A 22,448-nucleotide genomic window follows, 5' to 3' on the forward strand; every position below is an offset into this window, starting at 1 on the left:
AGGCGGCCGAACAGCACAGGGGCCGGGTGGAGGAGGGTGGGAGGAGCGGGAGCTCTGCGCCGCCGCCTGCCGGGAATTGGAGCGAGGGGCCGGCGTCTGCGCCGCGGCGGAGGCCGAGGCCGCTTTCCCCGGGCCGGCCCGAGGCCCGTAACGTCACTGGGCGGCGAGGTGAGTTACGGGCGGGGATCCGGCCGGGCCGCGCTTAGGGGGAGGGGGTGCGGGGCGCCATCACCGCCGCGCCAGGACCCGCGTCCCTCGTCGCCGGGCCTGACTGAGTTCATTGTCCTGCTTGCTCTTGCAGGCCTTTCCCCGCCGCCGGGGCCACCATGTCTGAAGCGGCGGAGGAGCAGCAGCTGATGGAAACGGCCGCGACTGAGAACGGCCATGAAGCCGCCCCCGATGGGGAGCCTCCGAGTGAGGCCGCGAGCGGGACCGGGACCGGGACCGCGACCGCGAGCGGAACTGGGACCGCGACCGGGAGCGGGAGTGGGTCCGGGGCGGCGGCCCCGGTGGCGGCGCCTCCTGCGGCCCCAGCCGGGAGCCAGAACGGGGCCGAAGGAGACCAGATCAACGCCAGCAAGAACGAGGAGGATGCAGGGTAAGGACAGACGCGGCGGCTCCTCTTTCTCCCCCCCCCCTCTCTGCTCGGCTCGCCCCTCCCCCCCCACCTCGCCTGCGCCCCTCCCCCACCTGCTCTGGGGGGGCCCTCGCGGCCCCGGGCCCGGCTGGGGGGAGGTGTGGGCGCGCGGGCGGGGCGGACAATGCGCGGGCCGGGCCGGCCCCTCGGCGGTGGCGGCGGCTCCTCCTTTGTTCTGGGGCTGCCTTTTGTTGGCGCCATGTGGTTGGGGGGAGGGGCGGGAGATCTAATTTGTGCCAAAGGAAAAGGCCCCTCTCTCTTCCTGCTCGGCCTTGCCGCCCGCCTCTGACGTTCTTTGGGCCCTGGAGGCCGAAGCCCCCCATTGTGGTGGGGCTGCTGCGGTGGCTATGGCTGGAGCCTGACGAGCTGGTCCTTGGCACTTAGGGACTTGGCGGGAGCCTGCAGTCACTGCCTTCAGTTAGAAAAACTTTAACTTTGCTCGCCTCCTAAATTTGCTTGGCAGAGACTGCTTTGGTTACTGGGAGGCTTCAATAATGCCTCAGATGAATATTGGAGGTGCCCCGAGGTCTCTCTGTGAGAATTTCCTCTTTTGGCTAGCAGAGAGTGGGAAGGAAGACTTAGTTGTTTCATTGGTCTGGCCTGCTCGGCGTGGCTGCTTGACTAGACTTTTCTCAAGGTTTCCACGAAAGGATTGGGGCTGAGCATAGTATGGAAGATGCATTTCAGAGTGATTGAATGGAAAAGTATTAAGTGCCAAGCACCGTGCTAAAATCGGGCCTTGAAACCAAGTGGGCTTGGGTTTTTTAGAGTTTTGATTTGTCCCATATGAAATCCCTCTTTGTTAAAGCTTTTTATGTGCCATATTAGCACTCCAAATTTGGATGGATGATAACCCAAAGCCTTCTAGTACGTTTGTTAAATCGAATGAAAGAGAAGAGAGTGACTTAGCTCCTTCTGATTGACCTTGGGTGTATTTTTTACAATTTCAGTGTCTAGTGCTGCTTTCCACTGAGAAAATCTGCTGGAACAAGCACTTTTGAGTTTTTCAGTGATCTTGGGGGAAGGGTCTTTGTGGGCTTTGCCCTTTTTTTTTTAATATCTGGAATAGGGATCTAATACTAAGTTATCAGAAAAGTGATGGCTTTGGTAATTGTTGCATTTATGGTCTTTCCTTTTCTAGGTGTGATTAGAAGCAGTCAGCTCTGAATTCTTCCTGTTATTTAGAGGCAGCTTACAAAACCTTTTCCCTTCCTACTCTTAGGTTCTTCTCTATTTATTTGGTTATTTCTCTCCATTCAAACTCCTGGAGGTATTTATTAAAGAGAAGGGAAAAGAGTTTTATTTTTTACTTTTGCTGCTCTCTTGTAGTTCTGAAGATTTTTTTTGATGGAGTTGGAGGTTGAGTAGTAACATTTCAAGAATAGAGAGCTTGGTTTCTTTTCCATGGGATGGGTAGTTATTTTCTTTAGAGCAGTGAAAAGTTTTTGTTGTCTACTACATAATCCATTTCTTGTTTGGAGTGTCATTCAGCATCCTAGACTGTTCTCCAAACTGAACTTGGAGCTTATCTCATTTTCATTTCATTTTAAATGGGCTATTCTAATACTTCCTTCTCCCTTCATGCAATTTCAGGAAAATGTTTGTAGGTGGCCTCAGTTGGGACACAAGCAAAAAAGACTTGAAAGACTATTTCACCAAGTTTGGTGAGGTAGTTGATTGCACAATAAAGATGGATCCTAATACAGGAAGATCAAGAGGTTTTGGGTTTATCCTGTTTAAAGAATCTGCAAGTGTTGATAAGGTAAGAAATATATTATACAAAATAAATGTAACCATAAACTCATTTATTCAAACATCAAACACCTATTTGTTAGTCATTGTTAACTACTGCTTTGGGGAGGGAGGTTACAAAGAAGCATCAGTCAGACCCCTGCCGAGTGTGTGTGAGAGTGTGAGAGAGAGAGAGAGAGAGAGAGAGAGAGAGAGAGAGAGAGAGAGAGAGAGAGAGAGAGTGTGTGTGTGATTACCAACCCAAAAGATACTTAACATTGCAGGAGTTTAAGGGAGGGAGGCTGGAGCACAGAGTACTCAACTGGGTCCTGAATAAGCATTGTTGAACAGCTGAATGACACTGGAAAAGATATGCCAAAGTTACTCTTAAGGAATAGGTCTTGTGGCTTTTTAAGCACTTTTGTCCTAATTTCTATTATAGTTATTGGGTACTTGTTTCATCCTTCCTGTTATGTTATAGACTTCTTGTGGGGAAGAGTACGGGTTTGTGCCCTTAGTAGATACTCCTAAATTTATAGTTGAACAAATGAAAGACTGAGAAGAGAAGGTAATGAACAACATATTTTGAGGTGGTAAGAAGAGACCTGAGGTGATGAGGGTGACTAAAATGAAGAGCCTTTACTGGGGAAAATGCTGCTGAATAAGACTAGAAAGGAAGGTAGGGTGGGGGTCAGGTTATAGGAGACCTTGAATGCTAGAGTATGGGGGATTAAGACTTTTCCATTGCTTAGAGGATAAAGCCCAGTTATAGAAGCAAAAATGACAACTGGAAGAGGATTTAAAGACCATCTACTATTGACTTTGTTCCCTCTTCTCCCCTGTTCCATATGAGGAAAATTGACTGGAGGTGGGGGTGGGGGTGGGGTGGGGACAGACAGTTGCTTGAGGTACTACAGGTAATTACAGACCCTGGAACCAGAACTGATTGCCAAGCCATTTCACTCTACACACACAAATATTCATTCTCAATTGAACTCAACACACTTCGGGTACCTACTATATGCAGACCACTGTGTGGGGTTGGGAAGGTGGAGAGCAGAATACAAAGATATAAAACAGTCCTTGTTCTGAATTAGCTAGCTTATCTGCTGCTTGGAAATACAGCCTGTACAAAGATAGATGTTCTTAAGTCTTTGTTTATGGCCATCCTCTTCTTTTGGAAAAGAACTTTCTGGGCACTTGATGAGTTGATTCCAGTGGGCTAGGAGCAGTGAATTTAAATCCTTCCCCTCAAGGAGCTTACATTCTACACAGATGATAATTAAAGCCATGGGAGTAGATGAGGGTAGAGAAGCGGTGTTCAAATGTCATGGTCTTCAAAAAGCTAGAGAAGTAGGAAGGCTGAGAAGAGAATTTGATCTTACAGAGTAAGTTTTAGCAAAGTTTTTGAGGACAAGTTAAATGACAGGATTGGAGGGATGGTTCAGGGAGAATGAATAGGAAAGTGGAAGCAAGAACTAAGACAATGTTTTTAGTTGGGGAGGGGCTCAGGGAGAGATGATTGGAACTTAAGAGTCTTCATACTAGAGGGGAAAGGATCAAGGGCTCACCAGAAGTTAGCTTGGGCTAGAAGGAGGGCTCTTAATCTTAGTAAAATAGGAGTCAGGGTCTATTGTTGAGAGAGAGCTCGGGGTGATAGAAGTTTTCTCCTGGATGTACTCATACTTCTGTAGTCTACACACCACCTTATACTTGATTATGAAAGGTGGATGATGATTCTTTGTGGAGCTGGGCCAGGAACTTCTGGGGGAATTAGTTATGGACCTTCCAGGAACTTAAATTTTCTTCTCAAATATTTTCAGGTTTTGGATCAGAAAGAACACAGATTGGATGGACGAGTAATTGATCCCAAAAAGGCTATGGCCATGAAGAAAGATCCTGTGAAGAAGATCTTTGTTGGAGGACTTAATCCAGAAGCTACAGAAGATAAAATCCGGGAATACTTTGGAGACTTTGGAGAGGTGTGTATCTAACAGAATAACTCTACACTCATATCCAGGTAGGGGGAAAGGGGCTATTTATTATTAGTCTCAGCCAGAAGGCTAGTCCAACTACCTGGTTATCTTCTCTATATAACATTTCAGAAATGGGCTCCTACAGTAGCTTCCTGCTTGAACTTTAATGCTGGGAAATTGATTGCGTATAAGGCAGCCCATTATACTTCTGGAGAACTTTATTAATAATTTGGAAGTATCAAAGTATGTTGGAAAGATCCCTAGACTTAGAACTAGCTATGAGACCTGGGTTCGAGTGTTGGCTCTGATATTTACTCTGAACATAGTCATATCTGACTCTGATATGATTGATTGACTTAGTCTCTCAGGGACCAATTTTTCCTCATCTGTAAAATGGGGGTATTCAATGCTGTTGTGAGTTAAAGGGCATTGCCAACTATAAAATTGTGTGCTGAAATCTGCCCCTGCAATTTCCACCATTTGTTTTGTTTTGGTCTCAAAGAATATGATAACTAAGAACAAATAGGCTGATGAGTCCTCTTTGATATGACAGCCTTTCAGTCCCTTTTGAAGACAATTTTGTTCTCCCCATCCTTACAACCCTAATCCTTGTCCTCTTCTCCAGTCTTCATATTAAAGACCCTCATCTCCTTCATCTTACCTATATAGCATGATGAATCCCCTCAGCATACTGGTCATTCTTCCCTGGGTGTGATACACACTCTAGCGTATTGGAAATGTCATTCCTAAAATTTGTCCTGAGTAGAATATTATAATCCAGGTGCGGGCTGAGCCAGAGAAGAGGACAATAAATAGGTCCAACACTCTAAATGCTATTTTTATTAATAAAACATACTCTCTTTCACATGCACTGCTGTCTAGCCACATCTTTTCCATTGTTTACTTAAAAATCAATTGCATGTTACCCATATTCAATTAAATTCTGATTGTGTCCTCATGGTACAGTAATTACCTCACTGGATCATAGCTACATTTGATGAACTTTTCCAGCTTTGTTTTCATCCAAGTCCTTTATAAACATGTTGAATAAAATGAAGCCAAATAAACACATTTAAAAAATAACACATTGTTTTTCTTTAAAACCAAAGTTATATTATAGAATCTTTTCTAGATTTTATACTAAGGGTGTTTTTGTACGTAAGACCTTAAATTTAAGTAACTTGCTAAGTGTCAGGCTCAGACTTTACATCCAAGGAATTAATTTTGAGTTCTTATGTGCCATGTTTCCAGATTGAATCTATCGAACTTCCAATGGATCCAAAGACAAACAAAAGAAGAGGATTTGTATTCATCACCTTTAAAGAAGAAGACCCTGTTAAGAAGATTTTAGAAAAGAAATTTCATAATGTCGGTGGAAGCAAAGTAAGAAATGTGGATTTATAGAGGATTATTTCTTTTCTCCTAGGGTATTGCTGCTATTCTAGACTTGCCTCCATCTAGTCATTAATGTTTGCCTTAGTACTTAAAAGGCTCTGGTGTTCTGTCACTTCCAACGACTGGCTACTTGATAGATTTCCCACTTGCCAATTAAGGCTTTCAAACTCTCAAGGAAAGGCAGTAGATAAGGGCTTATCCTTCTAGTGTTTGCTGAGCACCTCCTAGGTGTGTATTGGGTGATGTGAAGTTAGTCCCTAAAGCACTTGTTTTCTCATGACTCTTCTAGCAGCTTAAAGTCTTTGGGGAGAAAAGATGTACATGGTTCTGTTTCATGTGTTAAGACTATGGTTATCAAACCTCTCATTCTCCTGCCCCCCCCCCCCCCAAAAAAAAGAGAGGGAAAAATACAGCATGGGCTAGGGGAAGATTTATTTGCAGAGATGGGTTTGAATTGATATTCCTTAGAAATGAGGGTAGTCTATACTTTTGCATCATCTGAACAAGAGTCTAGAGGCAAGAATTAAATGTGGTATTATCCAAGTGAATAATGAGTGTTGAAGAACTGGGAGGCAAGGCTGGTTAGGTTGGTTGGGCCCAGGAATCCTTGAATGGTTATTTTTAATGTTAGATTGCCTGAAGTGTGCAGTAGGAGAGAATGGTAGAAGCAATCATGATTTAGGTGAGGGTCTAGACAGGGGGTGTGACCAGCAATCAGTGACATTCCCTACTATTAAATGATTATCAGTTAATGAGTCAGTCTCACCAGTATAGAATTTTAGAGCAGGAAGAAACCTTGGAAATCATTCCAACTGGTATGTTGAGATTGTTTATTCTATCCTATTTCCCAAGGCTTTTGTTAAGAGTCTCAAGAAGAGGAGCAGAGCCTCTCAGTGCTATTAAACTCTGGCCGCTACTGTTGAGTTTGAAGGAAAAGGAAAATAGCTCCCCGAACAGTTTTTTGGGGGCAGAGGAGATCTTTGGTGCTAATTTGAGCCCCTCATTTTTCAGATGAGAAACTTGAGCCTTAGAGTGGGTGAGATTACTCATTCAGGCCCCAAAGTGAGTTAGTGACAGAGTTAAGCTGAATGATAAATGTTCTTAACTTTAACCTGGATATTAGGTGAGTCCTTTAGGTCTGGAGTTCTTTGCCCAACAGAAACTTGAGGCAGGTACCTGCCTCTTGCTTAATGGCCCACGTCTTACTCTGGAAGACATGTCAAGACCTAGATTCCTATTAGGATGACATGCTTGAGACCCATCAGAGTTGATGGCTTCTGACCATGTATATAACTTTCCACACCTTTTCTCCTTGCTATCTAGGGGAGGAAGAGGTATCTTACCATTAGTCCTCTGAAGCCATTTAATGTGAATCTTGAGAATGTGTTGTTTCCATTTATGTTGTTGTGGTCATTGTATTCTCTTGGTTCTTGACTTATTTGTTCTGAATCATTTCACACTTCCATGTTTCTCATTGAGTTTCTCATTCATTTCTTAAGCTACAGTAATTCCATTGCGTTCACATACTAGTTTATTCAGCCATACCTTAATCAGTGGGCAACCATTTTGTTTCCAGCTTTTTGTCAACACAAAAATGTTGCTGTGAGCACTTGGGTAGGTAGGTAGGTATGTATGGCCCAGTGTAATTTTTGCCATATATCAGGGGTGATGTCAATCCTGAGTTCTATAGAAGGCGCTTAGCAGCCTTGCAGTATTAAAACCAGGTGTGTTAACAGAGTCCAGCTGGGCTTTGTTGATAAGGAATCCCTTGGACGACTTCTTGGCCCCCTGGCTCGATCTGTGCAGATCTCTGGAATACCCCTCACAACTAATGTTCAACCCTCCTGAGAAGCCTTCTCGAGTGACTGTAGCCCACTGTCAATGAGCTGGTCCTTCTCTTGGAGACCTAATAATTTTTCTGCACAGAGAAGTCACACAATACACCTGCTGCCCCTAAGAAACAACAGCTTTGCTTTTGATCTTGTGCTCTAGACTTGGGAGAGGGGGTCTTCTTTAAGGTCCTGCTAAACTGAGCTAGTTTGACCTTGCACATACATATGCCCTGGCCCTCATTTACAGAGAATCAGAAAGGCCCTCTGATTGCTTTTGCATTGATCCAAAAGCTTTTGGCCATATCTATGGAATTATCAATAGACTACTTGAGTTCTTTAGACAAGACATTCACCATCAGAGGTAGCTCATTTGATAGGGTCACATTTAGTTGTTGCCTACTGGAGAAAAAAAATGCAAATGCTCACCGGTTCAGAGCTTGATGGGTGTTTTCCTTTTCCTTTCAGTGTGAGATCAAGGTGGCCCAGCCTAAAGAAGTGTACCAGCAGCAGCAGTACAGCTCTGGGGGCAGCCGAGGAGGCCGGAGCCGAGGGAATCGAGGATCTGGAGGTGGTGGAGGCGGCAGCGGGAGTGGTGGCAGCGGAGGCAGTGGAGGGGGAGGTGAGTGAGATATGGATGCCACTCAGACTTCCTAGTAAAGCAACTTTCTCTGGAGTTTCCATTAGAGCTGTAGCTGAGGCCATGGCAAAATCCTGGAGTAAGATGATGGCCCTCCCTGCCTCTGGTTTTCAATTTTTGGCATGAGGCTTTTTTTTAGTTCATGGTTGATGCCTCAAGTTCTGGATTTTTGCCCTATTTCATGCAAGATGAAGAACCATGAGGATCTTGGTGGGGGGCAGGGGAAAGGATGATGGCATGTCAGCTATGTGTCCAGTCTGATGATGGGGGCCATCTTACTGGAGCCATAGTAAGATTCAGTCATTGAAGGTATGGGTTAAGGGGGAAGAGAGGAGAATAGGGGAAGAACTTGCTCAAAAAAATTAGAAAAGGGGCCATTATGCTGCAACTCCCCTTTTTCACTTAAGACAATTTACCACTGATGCGAAGCATCTACCATGGACAAGGCACTGCAGGGATACTTGGAAAAGGAATCTTAAAGATTATTCAGTCTTGCCCCGTGATAACAGATGAGACAGGTCCAGAGAAGAAAGTGATTTGCCCAAGGTCATGCAGGAATAGCTAGGATTGAGGATCTGTTTACAGTTTGTACCTCATGGCTTTTCCTACTTTCTTACTGGTGCTAAGGCTCTTTCCCCTTGCCTAAAATGGCTTCTCCACTTACCTGATTCCTGTCCATCTTTCATAGAGGAGGTGGGACTTTTTTGCCTTGATGTGTTTCCTGTCCAACACCCGCCATGCTGAAGTTAACGAGCTATAGTTCTTGTTTGCTTTACAGCTCCACTGAGGACAGCTAGTCAGCATCCTCTGTTATTTGAATGTCATTATTAAATGGACATTTAGCCTTTTGTTTCTCTTAAACTGGTTTCCTATGGTATAATTTTATAAAACTTGGGCCCACACTAAATTGTAGAGGCAGTAGCCAGTGTCAGCTGCTTTCCTTGATTTTGGCTTTGACATCATTAATGCTGCTTTATTACTCTATAGCTTCCTGACTCTGGGTTAGGTTTGTCTTCTGACTAACCTCATAAGTATACTATGGTGCTAGATCCTTTAAAAAATGTAAGGAATAAAGGAAACTATCAATTACCTAGCCCCCTCTCAAAAGCAAGGAAATTCTATAGCGTAGTATGGGGATTAGGATTCAGGGAATTAAAAGTTCAAGAGCCGTAGTAGAGTGGATTTAAAATCAAGATAGGGGTTCTTTTGACCATGGGCAAGTCCCTTTCCCTCTTTTGGAACCTGCTTCCTCCTTAATGAGGGAGCTCTATTAGATCATCTCTAAGTTCCTGGTAGCCTGAGAGTCCTGATTTGTAGGTCTATTCCCAAACCGTGTAACACCATTTAAAGTCCTCTAATACCGCATCATGGTGTTAGAGGTGAATCTGGGATCTTTGAGGTGATGCCAAAAAAAATTTAAACTGGCAGCTTTGACTAAGCTGTAAGACTGCAGTTTTGGAGCCCACCATGTGTACTGTACGTTTGTCTGAGGACCAGCACATCTAAGAATGGAGAGATTCATCGCCTAGGTTAGCTTTTGGGATGAGTGAAATTTTTGGTCACAGCAACTCTTGAAGACCATTATAGAGAGGATTGTGGTCTGCGTTGATGGAGAGATTGCGCTGACAGGTCAGATTCTTGAGGTAGACATTCTAGCTTTCTTCATCCCTTTTAGGCTTTGAGCAGGCTAAAGCTGGACACGGCGTTCCAGTCTGATCCTCCTTGTTAACAAGCAGGCTTGGGACTCAGACGTAAGCCAGCCTTCTTTTTTGGACCGTACCATGCTGCCTTCATTTGTTAGTAGGATCTGATATGTTAAGACTTCCTAAATTGATAATTAATTGGGGACAGTGTCCGCTGTCTGCTTTACTGATGTTAGTCACCCATCTGGACGGTCTCAGGCATACATACCTACCTATCTTCCATAGGTGTTACTGATTCTTAAGCAGGATCAGTGTGATGCTGGTACTCTTAATGCAAGTACAGTTTTGGGTTGAAAAAGCCTGTATGGAGAGGTTGCAGGAACCCCTCTGTTGGGCATGGTGCTGCAGGCAGGTTAGTACGCCTTGGTCCCTTTTTAGCTTCCCTCTTTACATGGGCTAAACAGAACCCTGGGCCTTGCTTCCTCTGCAGCTCAAAGTCAAAATTGGAATCAAGGTTATGGCAACTATTGGAATCAGGGATATGGCAACCAGGGCTATGGCTATCAGCAAGGCTATGGCGGTTACGGCGGCTACGACTACTCCCCTTATGGCTATTACGGCTATGGACCAGGCTACGACTATAGTAAGTAAAGACCAGTGTGGGGTAGAGCGAGCGAGTGTCCTGTGCCGGGCTTCTTTAATCAATCTGTAATGTTTTCTTTGTAGGTCAGGGCAGTACAAATTATGGAAAGACTCCAAGGCGTGGTGGTGGTCATCAGAATAACTATAAGCCATATTGAGGCAGTCCTGTGCGGTATGCAGCGGCATGCTCAGTGTTCAGAGGGACTGCACACGTTTTATACGGAAATGCTCTAGGTGGACATTAAAATTATGTACCAAATTTAACTTTGCAAACTTTCTATGGCCTGTTCAATGTGCATCTTATTTAAAATTCCCCCTTGGAAAATGTCTTTCATGTTGAATATTTACAGATCTCTAGTTGTCTTAGACAGTGTGTGGTGTGTAAATGCCAGTCTTAAGCAAGATATTAATGAATGAATTTATTAATAGGTTAAACAGCAATGATTTTGAGGGTCTGCTTAAAGTCCGGCTCAGCCTCTTGGCTTGAGCATGGCCTCTGCAATGCTCTGGTTGTACAGATGAAAATGCCTCCTTTTTTTCACCTTTTTATTTTATATTGTTTGTGTCATACATTTCCGGCAATGGAAGTGTTAATTTTACTGTACTTTTTGGTACCTTTTGGGAATCTAATGTATTGTAAGGTATTTTACATGTGTCCTGATTACCATGACATGGATATTGAAGCTATCCTAGCTTTTGAAATAAAAAATTAACAAAAAACACACCCCAAACCAGCTAGTGTGCCATTTCTTAATCTTCCAGCTTTTGAAAGACTATAGACAGATCTCCCTGCCATCTGACCCACACCCCAGCCAGCTCATTTTGGGGGCATTTGGGAGTCTATCTCAGGGATAGTCTCCCGCTACAGCCAGCTGTCCTTAAGGCAAGTCATTTTGGGGTAAAAGGTTAAGTGTAAAATGTTTGACATGTTTTAATTTTTTTTTAAGTTAAAAGAAAAATGTAGGCATTTCATGGTAGTTTTTAATCGTTGAAGCAAATTTGGACGTTTTCAAAACATTCCATTGAAGAAGACATTTAGGTCTTCAAGCTTAGTGAGACCAGAGCAAAGTTGAGTCATTTGCCCTAAGGCAAATGGTAGAAACCATTGTTATATTTAGGAATTCATCTTCCCTGTGTTTTCTGACCACTTTGACCCAGTGTCTGACTTTAATAACAGTAATAGAGCAGTGTGGTTATACATACCTAAAAATGTGGGGGGCGGGGGGAGGATTCGGAAGTATAGGTCTCATTGGCCCCCTTGCCTTCCAGCGTATGGCAACAAACACTTTGGTTTTAATAGGTCCAATCCATGTTACAAGGTAAATTGTGAATGGGTTGAGTTTTAAGTTTCTTTTTATCTTGGGACGGGCTGGCAGGGCTCCCTCTTTCACCTTTCAGAATATCCTTTTTGAACCTAAAAGTAAAAAGGGACAGGGTCAGGGCAAAAAGGTGGCTTTCAAATGATTGGCCAGTAATGAAATTTCACTTGTTCCCTTTATTTGGACTAGTGAACAAACTTTTATCACTCACTCTACTTGGCAAGCTCTTCAAACTAGAATAGTTTCTTTTAATGAAAACATTAATACATCTCAGCTCCTTCATCAAGTGAAACCATCCCTAGAACAGCCAGAAGCTTTCTGAAGTTGGAGGGACAGTGATTTATCTCTGTAGTTGTAGATAATATAGTTCAGGGTTGAAAGAAGAGAAAGCCAGCCAGAAGGAAGGTTGCCATTGGCCTAGGGTCAATATAGCACCTTGGGGAGGGTTCTGGAGAATCTGCATGTTATCTATAAAATTAGGGGGTTGGACTAAATGATCTCTAATCCACAGTCCTCTACTGCTCTTAAATTCCACAGATTTTCCTATTTTCATGAAAACAGCAGAAACTGCTGCTTCAGGATTTGATCCAGTCTTGGTTGGGACAAAAGTCCAGGTCTTTGACTCAGGATGACCACAGGGCACTGCTGGTCTCCACTGAGTCATAACACATTGATACAACACCCTGCCCAGTTTTGGCAAAAGAGCCACTTTGATTTCTGTTCCTAGGCTTTAGATGAAGATCATTGGAACCCTAACTTCCCAGTGTTTCATTCATGTATGTGGGACATTTGTGCATCTCCCTCACTTCTCCCCTGCCCCAACACACACACACAAACACACCCAGCTCCTATAACCAGTGAGTCCTCACAGGCAAGGAAGACAACAGTGGGGCCCAAATGAGTATTTCCATGTGGGGTGGTAGGAACTCCATCCAGACGTTGCTCAGATTTAGTACTTCAAGAAAGTTTAAAAACTCTGGGATGACAGATCTCATTTGACTGCTAGGCAAGGCATTTTCAAGTGGGTGTAGGACACAGATCCCTGACCTTAAGACAAAATAGTAGCCCTTGGTGGTGCCTCTCGTCAGCTCTTTGGTGTGGGTTAAAAGGCATTTTGGAATTGTGAAGTCTGATCTAAAGTGCAGTGAGGGGCCTCAGTAAATGATCTACCAGGATGAAGCCACAGACCTGTCTCAAAACCACCACACTCACCCAGGCTTCCCAGGGAAGACCTAACCAGGTCATTGGGGACATTGAAGGGTTTCACAGCTTCTCCTCTTCTCCTCCATCTCTGGGGATGCAGAACAAGGTCAGCTAACATGGCAGAACTGGTTAAGCTTTCAAGTTAAAAGTGGTTGGGGATGGTGGGGAGTAAGAAAGGAAGTGGGTAAATGACAAAATGAACCATTTAAGTGGGGGTTTGGGAGTTACACGAGATAGCCCAGGAAACAGGCAGACTGACCCTGTAATTACACCCATGACCAATAGGGTTGGTCTGGGGATGTTTTCCACTAGATCTAGTGGCTTCTGTCCCACAGTAATCTCTACTTGCCAGTGGCATAATAGCCACTAGCATTTACATAGTGCTTTAAAGTTTGCAAAACACAAATACCTCATTTGAACCTAATATAGGTGCTAGCAACCCCATTTTACAGATGAAGAAACTGAGGAAGTTAAGTGACTTGCCCCCAGGGTCACACAGCTAATGTCTTGAGACCATAGCTGATCTGGGTCTTCCAGACTCCATGCACTGCACTGCAAGTTTTCCCAACTATGTAAGCTTCATCACAATTTGATGTCCAACACAGACAAGCTGAATTTTAGATGGAATTAGAATTCACTTGGGGAAAGAACTAGAGGTGCAAGAACTAAAGATGCAAAGCTATCTTGGCATATCAAGATAAATCTAGGTCTTCCACTAGAGATTTCAGGAGCCAGAGACAATGGGTTTCCTTTAACCTTCTTACCAAGGCAGAAGTGATATTAGACCTAAAGTCCACAAAAACTCCTTGTGTGTCCCCCACCTCCCAGGCAGCAGGATTAGCCTGTCCCCTGAGAACTCAACCATTATGCCTTGCAGTAGTTGAGTTTCAAAATTGAGGATACTGCTGCCAGCATAGTTTGCTTGCCTGGAAATCAAGTCATGCAAAATGAGGTTTTGTTTTCAGGTTCTCCAATTTCATTAATACTGAGTTAACCACCAAGTGTGGTGACTTAGCTGTACTGGCCCAAATCTCACCTGTTAAAATTGTGTCAAGTTTGTTCACAACTATTCTGGCATTGTCCATGTTGAAGCACATTGGAGGCTTAAATTTCAGGACATTTCTTCCGGGTCCATCAGTGCTCAACAAAATACAGGCATCTTTTAACCTGGAAGAAAAAAATTTCTGAGAAGGCAATCTGTTGACGTTTTGTTTCTCTTTTGGGAAGATATTTGGGTGGCACAAAGGCATCAGTCTCCTCTTCTCATACCACCCAGGTTTTGAAATGAGGGCAAAGGCTACAGAGAACATTTCATATGTCAGCTTCCCATATGGTCTATGCTGAACCCATGCCAGTACTGGGCAGAGTGTTTGTCTTTTGCTCTTCTTCTGTTCCCTTGCCTGGTAGGGAAGATGAAGAAGGGAGGAGTTTGTCCTAGTCCCATGCTCATGCTACCAAATATCCAGCGTCTCAGGGTTCAGTCAGATCCCGGCAATGGGTAATTCTATGGGAAGGAAGCTCTAGAGATTATGTCTAACACCTCACCAGCCTAATTCACAGCTAGGGGTTTGTTTCAAGATTACATCACAGTGGCACAACTTGGGTTCTAAATGTTTGGCCAGATTTCATGGGCCCCCTCCCCCAAATCCACAAAAACTGAAGTACTTTGGGGGAAGGGTCAGCTCCCCTGGAATGAGGGCGGTTTTAAGTTTTGAGATCCGGCCATCATGTGGGAGCCATCTTATTTTGTCAAGGGTAAATGAGTGCAGGGCAAGAAAGATCTTCATTGATCCAGGTAGGGTTGTCTGGATATTTCTAGCTCCTGCAGATAGGAGTCTATTTATGGAATTATAGCTAGAGCTGGAAAGGACCTGAGAGGCCTAGACCAACCTTCCCATTCAGCCCAGGGAGCTGAAGTGACCTATGCAGGGAATAAGTAGCAGAACTGGGATTTGAACCCATATCCTCTTATTCCAAGGAATTACTCATCGCTCTTTCTCCTGTACCATGCTACTTCCTAAGGCTGAGGAGGCTCCAAATGGAAGTTGAAGAATTCCCAAGAGCTAAGTAAAGCAGCCCGGTGCAGTTAGTTGACAGAGCCAGCCTCGGAGTCCCATCTGTCACACACCTTGGCTGTGTGACCCTAAACAAATCATTTAAACCTCCGTGCACCCCCCCCCCCCCAAATCTACACTGGGAGAGGAAATGCCTCAGTGGAAACAACCAGCACCAATAAAATAAAAAATCAGGTAAAACTCCGCCCCTGCCCTCCCCGCCTTTTAGGCTGGAAATGTTTACCAGATGGCTTTGGGGTGTGAGTGAGGTAGGCTTCTGAGAAGAGGGAATTGATCGTGCTATACATTATTACCAATAACTTGAAAGATATTTGTCCATTCCGAACTCCTGGGGCCAGGGAAAAAGTATTTTTGGAGAGCGAGAGTTAGTTTTAGGAGCACTGAGAGGGTTGCCTCCCTTATGTTTATATTCTGTGTATTCTTATTTATGTTGGTGTAATCTCTCCTATTAGCGTGTAAGCTCCTTGAGGGCAGGGTCTGTTTCTTACTTGTCTTTGTATCCCCAGAATCTAGCCTATGGTAGGTACTTAATAAATGCTTGTCGGTTGATTGGTCAGTTGATTCTGAACATTCAGTTGGATCCCAGTTCAGGTATGGGATGAAAAACTGCCCATTGAAAACCAACTAACCCTAGTCCCAGTCTCCCCAGGGTTTGTGTACTCCTGACCAGGGGCAAGCTCAGAAGGAGCTCCCTGGAACAGCAGTTCATGATGGCCCTCAGGTGCTGGCCCTGACTTGTCTTGTTCTTTCTGTGGGGCCCCCCACCTTAACCCCTTCGCCATAGTACACACATACTGAATTTTTCCCTGGTCCTCAAATTACTTTTATTTATGCCTTTTGCTTTTTAAACACCAGATTCTTTCTTAATATGCTCCCTTCTCTTGCCCTCCAAACTCTTCATATCTCGAATTTCCTGCAGAGGCAACAGTCTGGGAGCTGAGGGAGAGAGAAGGGCCCTTTTAGCTTTGACAGAGGGACCCCATGGGTGCTAGCTTGGGTGTAGAAAGATATTTTTAAATTTTTATTTTTGCTTTTATACCACCTCATTTCTAAGTCATCCTTATCCAGAGAACTATCCCTTGTAAGGAGAATATAAACGAGGTGGGAAAGGTCAGCAAACCTAACCAACAGATTGAGTGACGTGTGATGTGCCCCACCCATAGTTCCTTCACTTCTTCAAAGAAGGGAAGGAGTTCCATTTTCTCTTTTGGGGAACAAGAGTGCAGAATCAGTAAGATGTTTTAAAGGGGAAGGAAAAAAAAAAAAAGCAATCTACGTACCTAGAAACCAAATAGTCAGCTTCCTCTGTTGCTGGTGTCCTTGTTGCTTCGTCTTTGATCAGGTCCACACCAATGAATAATCCAACACCCCTGGAAAAAAAGCATTTTACTTCACTGGAATACCTGGCTCCCCTCTTCCTTGTTGCGAGACATAGTATGGAATTCAGTTCACCTCTCTTGAAAAGTATTGGATGAAGTCTTTAAGCCCTGTAGTACATAGGATCATGGACCTAGAGCTGTAGAAGACCTCAGAGACTATCTAGGCTACTCCCTGTTTTACAAGTGAGGAAATTGAAGCTCCATCCTAAGGTAACGCATCTGGCAGGATTTGAACCCAGATCCATGAGCTCTAGAACGCTGCAATTATGACTCCTCAGGGATGGCAGAAAGACTCCCCTGGCTTGCCCAAGTCTGCCTCCCAAGAAATGAGGAAGCTCACAATAATAGTTATAATAACTAACATCAGGCCCAGTGGCAAGGAACCAGGGAACCTTTCCATCATCTAGATCTGGTGGTAGAAAGGGAACTCAGATAGGTAAGACCATCAGAAGAAAGTGAGCAGGTTTCACAGAAGGGACAGGAGGGCAGTTCTGTGATATGAAGATTAGGTAACTGGGTGACCCAGCCTTTGTGTGCTCTGCTCAGGGGTCGGGGGTTGGGGCTATGGAGAAGGTCCTGCACTCCAAAAGCGTGGCCAAGACCAGGCTTGAGGGACATACCATCAAACTGACCTGACATCACCAATGATGGGATGCTTGGCCTTCTGCTGGTTCAGCAGCCCCATGAGGAAGTCTCCCACTTGGGCAGCATGGGCCTGGAGGTGCTCCTTTTCTAGGATGTCCAAGACTGCCAGACCCACTGCACAGGAAACAGGACTTCCCGCAAACTGAGTCCAAGAGATGAGGAACAGCAATCAGGGCAGATAGCCAACAAGGAAAAGGGAGGGTGTTAAATGCAGGGGATAACTTGGAGATGGGGTTCACTGGCAGGGAGTGTGAAAGGTATTTGCAGAAAAAATGAGTCTGCCCTTTTTAAATTAAAATAGGGTTCCAGTAAGAGGCAAACAGGAGATAATGTCAGAAACCACTTTCCCACCGGACATTCCATACTGGATGTCCGGGAGACACCTCAAGCTTAGCATGTCCAAAACAACTCACTGTCTTTTCCACCTCCTCCCAGCTCTCCCTCTTCCAAACTTCCTTGTCTAAGGCACCATCGTCCTTTCAGCGGCCTGGGTTTGTAACCTTGGCATGAGCCTCGACGTCCCGCCCTTCCCTCGCACCTACAAAACCAATCAATCCCTTTCCAGACCTTGTCATCGGTTTCTATGACCTCTCTCAATCTGACTCCTCTCCATTCACATAGCTAACCTTAGTGCCCGTCCTCATCCCCTTTCTGCTTGGATAACTTCCTACACGACTGCTTCTTTAAGTGAGAACAGTGACTCAGTGTGACTCAGATCACCTCCGCTGACTTCCCATTGCCTCTAGGATAAAATATAAACTCCTCTCTTAAACACCCTTTCATAACCTGGCCCCAGCCCACCCATCCAGCCTCACTGAACGTCAGACTGACCTTCCTGCTGTTCCTCAGACGTGATCCTCCGTCCCCATCTTCATGCCACCCACGTCTGGAATTAACTTCCTCCTTATCTTCCACCTTCAAATGTCAACTCAAACACCACCACCTGCATGAAGCCCTTCTCGATTCCCCAACTACTAGTGCCCTCCCTCCCAAGCTACCTTGTATTTAACTATTTTGTATTGATTTGTATTCACTTTTATGTTTGTGCTGCATATATTTCTATATGTACTTGTCTCCCCATTAGAGTGGAAGCTCATTGTGAGTAGGGACTGTTCACATTCTTTAGATTTGTATTCCCCAGAGCTCAGCATAGCACCTGGCATATAGTAGGCGCTTAATAAATATTGGTTGATTGATTGAAAGGTAGGTTGGTCTCTTCAGTCCGTCACCAACACCTGCTGTTTTGTTGTTTGGGATGCCCTGGAATCCACCCCAATCCCTCCATTCCCATTTCTGCTACCCTGGTCCAAGCCCTTGCCTCCTCCCAGCTGGTTGACTGCCTCCAAAAATGCAGCCAGACTCATCCCCAGACACCCCTTTTTTTGGAATAGAAGCAAGACTTTGGTCCGAAGACTATCCCAGACATTACTGGCTGTTTGATCCTGGGCAAGGCACTTCACCCTCTCTCAGCCTCCATTTTCTCAGCTGTAAAATGGGGATAAATAATAGCACCTACCTCACAGGACGGCTGTGAAGATCAGTTGGAAAAAAAAAAGTGAATTGCTTTGTAAACCTTAAAGTGCTATATATAGACGTTGGCACTACATAAATGTGAGATATTTTGATGCTTTGTGTCACAGTTCCCATTCAACTACTAGTGCTACCCTACTTCAGGCCCTGGAGAATTGATCTCCCCTCACCCTCTCACGTCCACTGCTGAGGGGGACCTTGGTCAGTGTCTTGAACCTTGGTGTGAACCTGTGTGACTTTCCGCAAACTTCTGAAACTCCTGCTGAGTCTGTTTTCTCCTTTGTAGAATCTCTAACATTTCTTTTGGTAGAGCCCATATTCCATGTGCTTCTTCCAGTGTGCTGCTTGTGTTGGTCCTGTTCCCCCGTCTTCCCATCCATCTGAGCTCACCAGGTCTTAAATGTCCACCCACACCCTGAAGCCTCCTCCAGATTCTAGGCTACCTCCTTGGCGAGATTTCCTGACCTCATTAGTATCAGATTAGGGTCTGTACCACTCCATGGAGCACTTAATCATCCTCTGGTTGTGGAATACGAGGCAGTCTGATCTAACCACTGTCTCCATGAAGGCGGGAGCTATTTCCTATCTTCCTTCTCTACCTGCTGCAAAGCTTGATTTAATGCTGGGCTTGGGGCATGAGCAGGGGCTCAATTACTTAATCCCTGTCACCAGCCCTTCTAGGAAAAGCAGAGGACACTTGTAGATGGATCGGGTCTTTTTTTATTCCTTTTAAACTAAATATTTTATTGATAACGATTTTAAAAATACGGCTGTCACCAAATAGCTCCCTCCTCTTCCTCTCCCCACACGGAATACCCTCACAACAAATGAGGCTAAACCAAATAAATCAACACACTGTCCATGTCTAACAATGTATGCCTCGTTCTGCACCTGTAGTCCACCACCTCTGGTAAGAGGAGGGAGCCCTACTTTACCTACAATGCCACGAAGTCACAATTAGTCCTGGCACAGATCAGAACTCTGATACCTCTGGATGCTGTTTTCCTTTGTGACCCTGTTGTGGTTCCGCTCACTTTTTGCTTTGTCCCAGTTCATATAAGGCTTCCCCTGATTTTCCTTATTCCTCATAGCCATTGTTTCGTAACACCCCACGGTGTTTCAGCTGTTTGCCACAGTGTGTGCAGTCATTTTCCAAAGTTGAGCTACACAAGCCTTCCTTGTAAGGCTGTTTTCAGGGTAAATCCCAGGTATCCAAGCAGCTGAGGCGTAGTGCCAGGTGGACTAAATCTGGATGGGGAGTGCAAATTCGACTTCGCTGCCTTAGGCAAAAACTCCCATTCTTTGGCCTCAGTTTCCTTATCTGTAAAATGAGGAGGTTGGACTAGTTGGTATTTGAAGCCTTTATGATTATGATCTTTGCCTCCTCTCACCTACATTTCTGTCCTTGGAGAGCTTGTCCGGTCCACAGCTCCCGAGCCTCCACAGGGGATGACTCCATGATGTATACCGCTAACCCAGAAAAATTTAACATTGAAAATGGAGCTAAACATGCCTGGAAACCACCTCCTCCCTCACCTCCCTATTCCTCCTGTCTGTCATCCTTTGTGAACAAGCTCAGAACTTCAGAGTCACCAAGTACAGTCACTACTGGTTCTTTCTTCATGATATATCAGTTATCCATTCTTTCCTCTCTGTTCCCATGATCACCAACTACCCAAATAGCCTCCTGCTTCCAACTGATGCTACAAACACTGACAAATTAATCCTTCTAAGGAATTTGCTGTGAGATACGGGACAGTAGAGAGTACTGGGCAGGGAGGGAGTCTGGAGGTCGGAGTGCTAACCTAGGTCTGGGTTCTACTACTAATTAAAAATATGGTTGTAGGTAAATCATGTAATACCCATGGGCCCGGGGGTGGGGGGGTGGTGGAGCCCATCCCCTTCCTAGATTTGAGGAGAGGTCGCATGGAGGCCATAGTGGAGAAAATACTTGACCTGGCAGTCAAAAAATTTCGTTTCAGATTCCACCTCGACATTTACAGGCTGTGAGCACAGGTAAGTCACCTAATTTCCTTAGCTGCAAAATGAAGGGTCTTCAATTCCAAGGTTCCCCCCAACTTTCAATCTGTGATCCTCTGCAGCTATGTTAAAGGGTTGGAGTTGCTCAGGAGCTGGCAAACTACAGCCACACCCGCCTGCTGCCTGTGAGCTAAGAGTGGTTTTTATCTTTTAAAATATTTATTGTACTTCAAACTATAAAAACCACTCCTAGCTCCAGGTCATACTAAGAAAGGTGGCAGGCAGGCCAGATCAGGCCCTTGTAGGCTGATCCCTGGACTAGCTTGTTCAGCTCTAAAATGTCATTCTCCTGGCCACATACCTTCAGTGGCTCTCCCCTATACCTGCAGAGTCTACATTCCTTAGCCTTGGGTTCAAAGTCCTCTTAACAATATAATATGGTCCTTAACTTCCTTTTCAGCTTTATTTCTGAGCAGCTAGCTTCATGGACACTCAGTCTCTACAAACTAGGTTCCTTTTTGTTGAGTCGCTCGGGGTCATGTCCAACTCTTCGTGACCCGACGGACCATGGTACGTCAATACTATCCATGGGGTTTTCTTGGCAAGTGATACTGGAGTGGTTTGCCATTTTCTTCTCCGGTGGATTAAAACAAACAGGTTAAATGATTTGCCCAGGGTCACACAGGTAGGAAGCGTCTGAGGCTTCTTACTGGAGCTTTCTATTTTTGTTGGGACATGCCATGCCCTTTCCCTGTCACTGAATTCTAAATTGGGAGCACTTCAAGGCCCAAGTCACTGCCTTTCCTCCTCCAGAAACCTTTCCCAGGTCACCGTGGGCCGCAGAGTCTCCCATGTGCCAGGGGTGTCCTAGTGTCTGGGAGAGATGCAGAGATAGAAAGGACATAGTTGCTGCCCTCACAGCTCTGAGGACGTGAAAGGGGATAAGATAAATACAGGAATAACTACAGTATAAGACAGAACATAATGACTACAGTGACTGCTCCCTCCGCTGAACTCCTGTGGCTTTTATTGTCTGGCCCAGGCTTTGGGCTATTCACTCTTGTATGGCCTGGTGAAAGGGGGGGCAACTTTACATGGACTACTGATTAAGATTCCCCAGGTGAACTCCTTAAAAGCAAGAACTCTGTCTTGTACAGCTGCTCAGCTCTCCCAGAGTGCTGTACATGGGTCTCCCACTAAACTAAGTGCTGGGCATTTGCTGGCCCAATCCTAGGCTCACAGTACTAGGGCTGGGAGGGGACCACTTAAGCCAAGCTTCTCCTTTTTCAGGAGAAGAAAGCAGGGCCCAGGGAGGTTGGGGAACTTACCCAACCTCACACAGGCAGTAATCATCAGAGGTGGGGTTTCAGAAGCTGGGTTTCTTCTTTTCCTAGACCAGACAGAGTTCTGTCCCAGCAGGGCTCAGGCATCTCACATGCAGGCCACCCATGGGCCACGTGGGGCCCACCTGACACCAGAGTGTTGCTGGACTATTAGCAGAGGTGGTTTTTATCTGATGAGCTAGCACACAGGAGCTGGTAGAGGTCTCCAGGGACCAGCCTACTGCCACGCCTAGGTAAGGGAGTGCTGGCTGGTTTCATGCTAACAGGTCTGCAAAGATGTGACACAGTAGAAAGAACGAAGGCATTTTAGTCAGAAGACACCTGTGCTCCAGTCCCACCTTTGACATGGGCACAGCCAGCCCTGCTCCTTTTGGGGCTGTGATTTCTTCATCTAATTTTTAAAACAGACCTGTACTTCACCATTGTAGGGAAGGTCTAGTGAAGAAACCTCCTCACCTGTAGAGCAACATTTATTTACTCT

The 22,448-nt window shown here is 45.1% G+C and overlaps 2 protein-coding genes across 3 annotated transcripts in view; one reads left to right on the top strand and one right to left on the bottom strand.

Moving 5' to 3' along the window:
• On the top strand, positions 1-11,217 carry HNRNPAB (heterogeneous nuclear ribonucleoprotein A/B). 2 transcript variants are annotated; one of them, XM_036752066.1, is made up of 8 exons: positions 1-168; positions 302-598; positions 2,231-2,399; positions 4,192-4,350; positions 5,596-5,727; positions 8,037-8,190; positions 10,342-10,494; positions 10,578-11,217. In XM_036752066.1, exons 2-8 carry the CDS (start codon positions 327-329, stop codon positions 10,649-10,651), a joined length of 1,113 nt encoding a protein of 370 aa, XP_036607961.1. In that variant the 5' UTR covers positions 1-168; positions 302-326; the 3' UTR covers positions 10,652-11,217. The 2 variants fall into 2 exon arrangements, with proteins under 2 accessions (XP_036607961.1, XP_036607962.1); XM_036752067.1 differs by lacking the exon at positions 10,342-10,494.
• The window catches only part of PHYKPL (5-phosphohydroxy-L-lysine phospho-lyase), a 27,255-nt gene continuing 15,888 nt past the window's right edge, over positions 11,082-22,448 (bottom strand). Inside the window, exons 9-13 of the mRNA XM_036752065.1 lie at positions 17,102-17,256; positions 16,371-16,460; positions 14,052-14,182; positions 13,025-13,103; positions 11,082-11,907 (exon numbers count right to left, since the gene is read on the bottom strand). Of these exons, the coding sequence (XP_036607960.1) occupies positions 13,054-13,103; positions 14,052-14,182; positions 16,371-16,460; positions 17,102-17,256 (426 nt within the window). The 3' untranslated portion in view covers positions 11,082-11,907; positions 13,025-13,053. The remainder of the gene's footprint in view (positions 11,908-13,024; positions 13,104-14,051; positions 14,183-16,370; positions 16,461-17,101; positions 17,257-22,448) is intronic.

The sequence above is a fragment of the Trichosurus vulpecula genome, chromosome 3 (genome assembly GCF_011100635.1).
Source record: "Trichosurus vulpecula isolate mTriVul1 chromosome 3, mTriVul1.pri, whole genome shotgun sequence".
In the NCBI taxonomy this organism is placed as follows: Eukaryota; Metazoa; Chordata; class Mammalia; order Diprotodontia; family Phalangeridae; genus Trichosurus; species Trichosurus vulpecula.

What these genes read in the sequence shown, in the direction of transcription:
- HNRNPAB (XM_036752066.1), top strand. Translation starts at nt 327, where the DNA reads ATGTCTGAAGCGGCGGAGGAGCAGCAGCTGATGGAAACGGCCGCGACT. An exon ending in ATAATGTCGGTGGAAGCAAA is followed by an intron (nt 5,728 to 8,036) that starts GTAAGAAATGTG and finishes TTTTCCTTTCAG; the next exon opens with TGTGAGATCAAGGTGGCCCA. An exon ending in CGGAGGCAGTGGAGGGGGAG is followed by an intron (nt 8,191 to 10,341) that starts GTGAGTGAGATA and finishes CTTCCTCTGCAG; the next exon opens with CTCAAAGTCAAAATTGGAAT.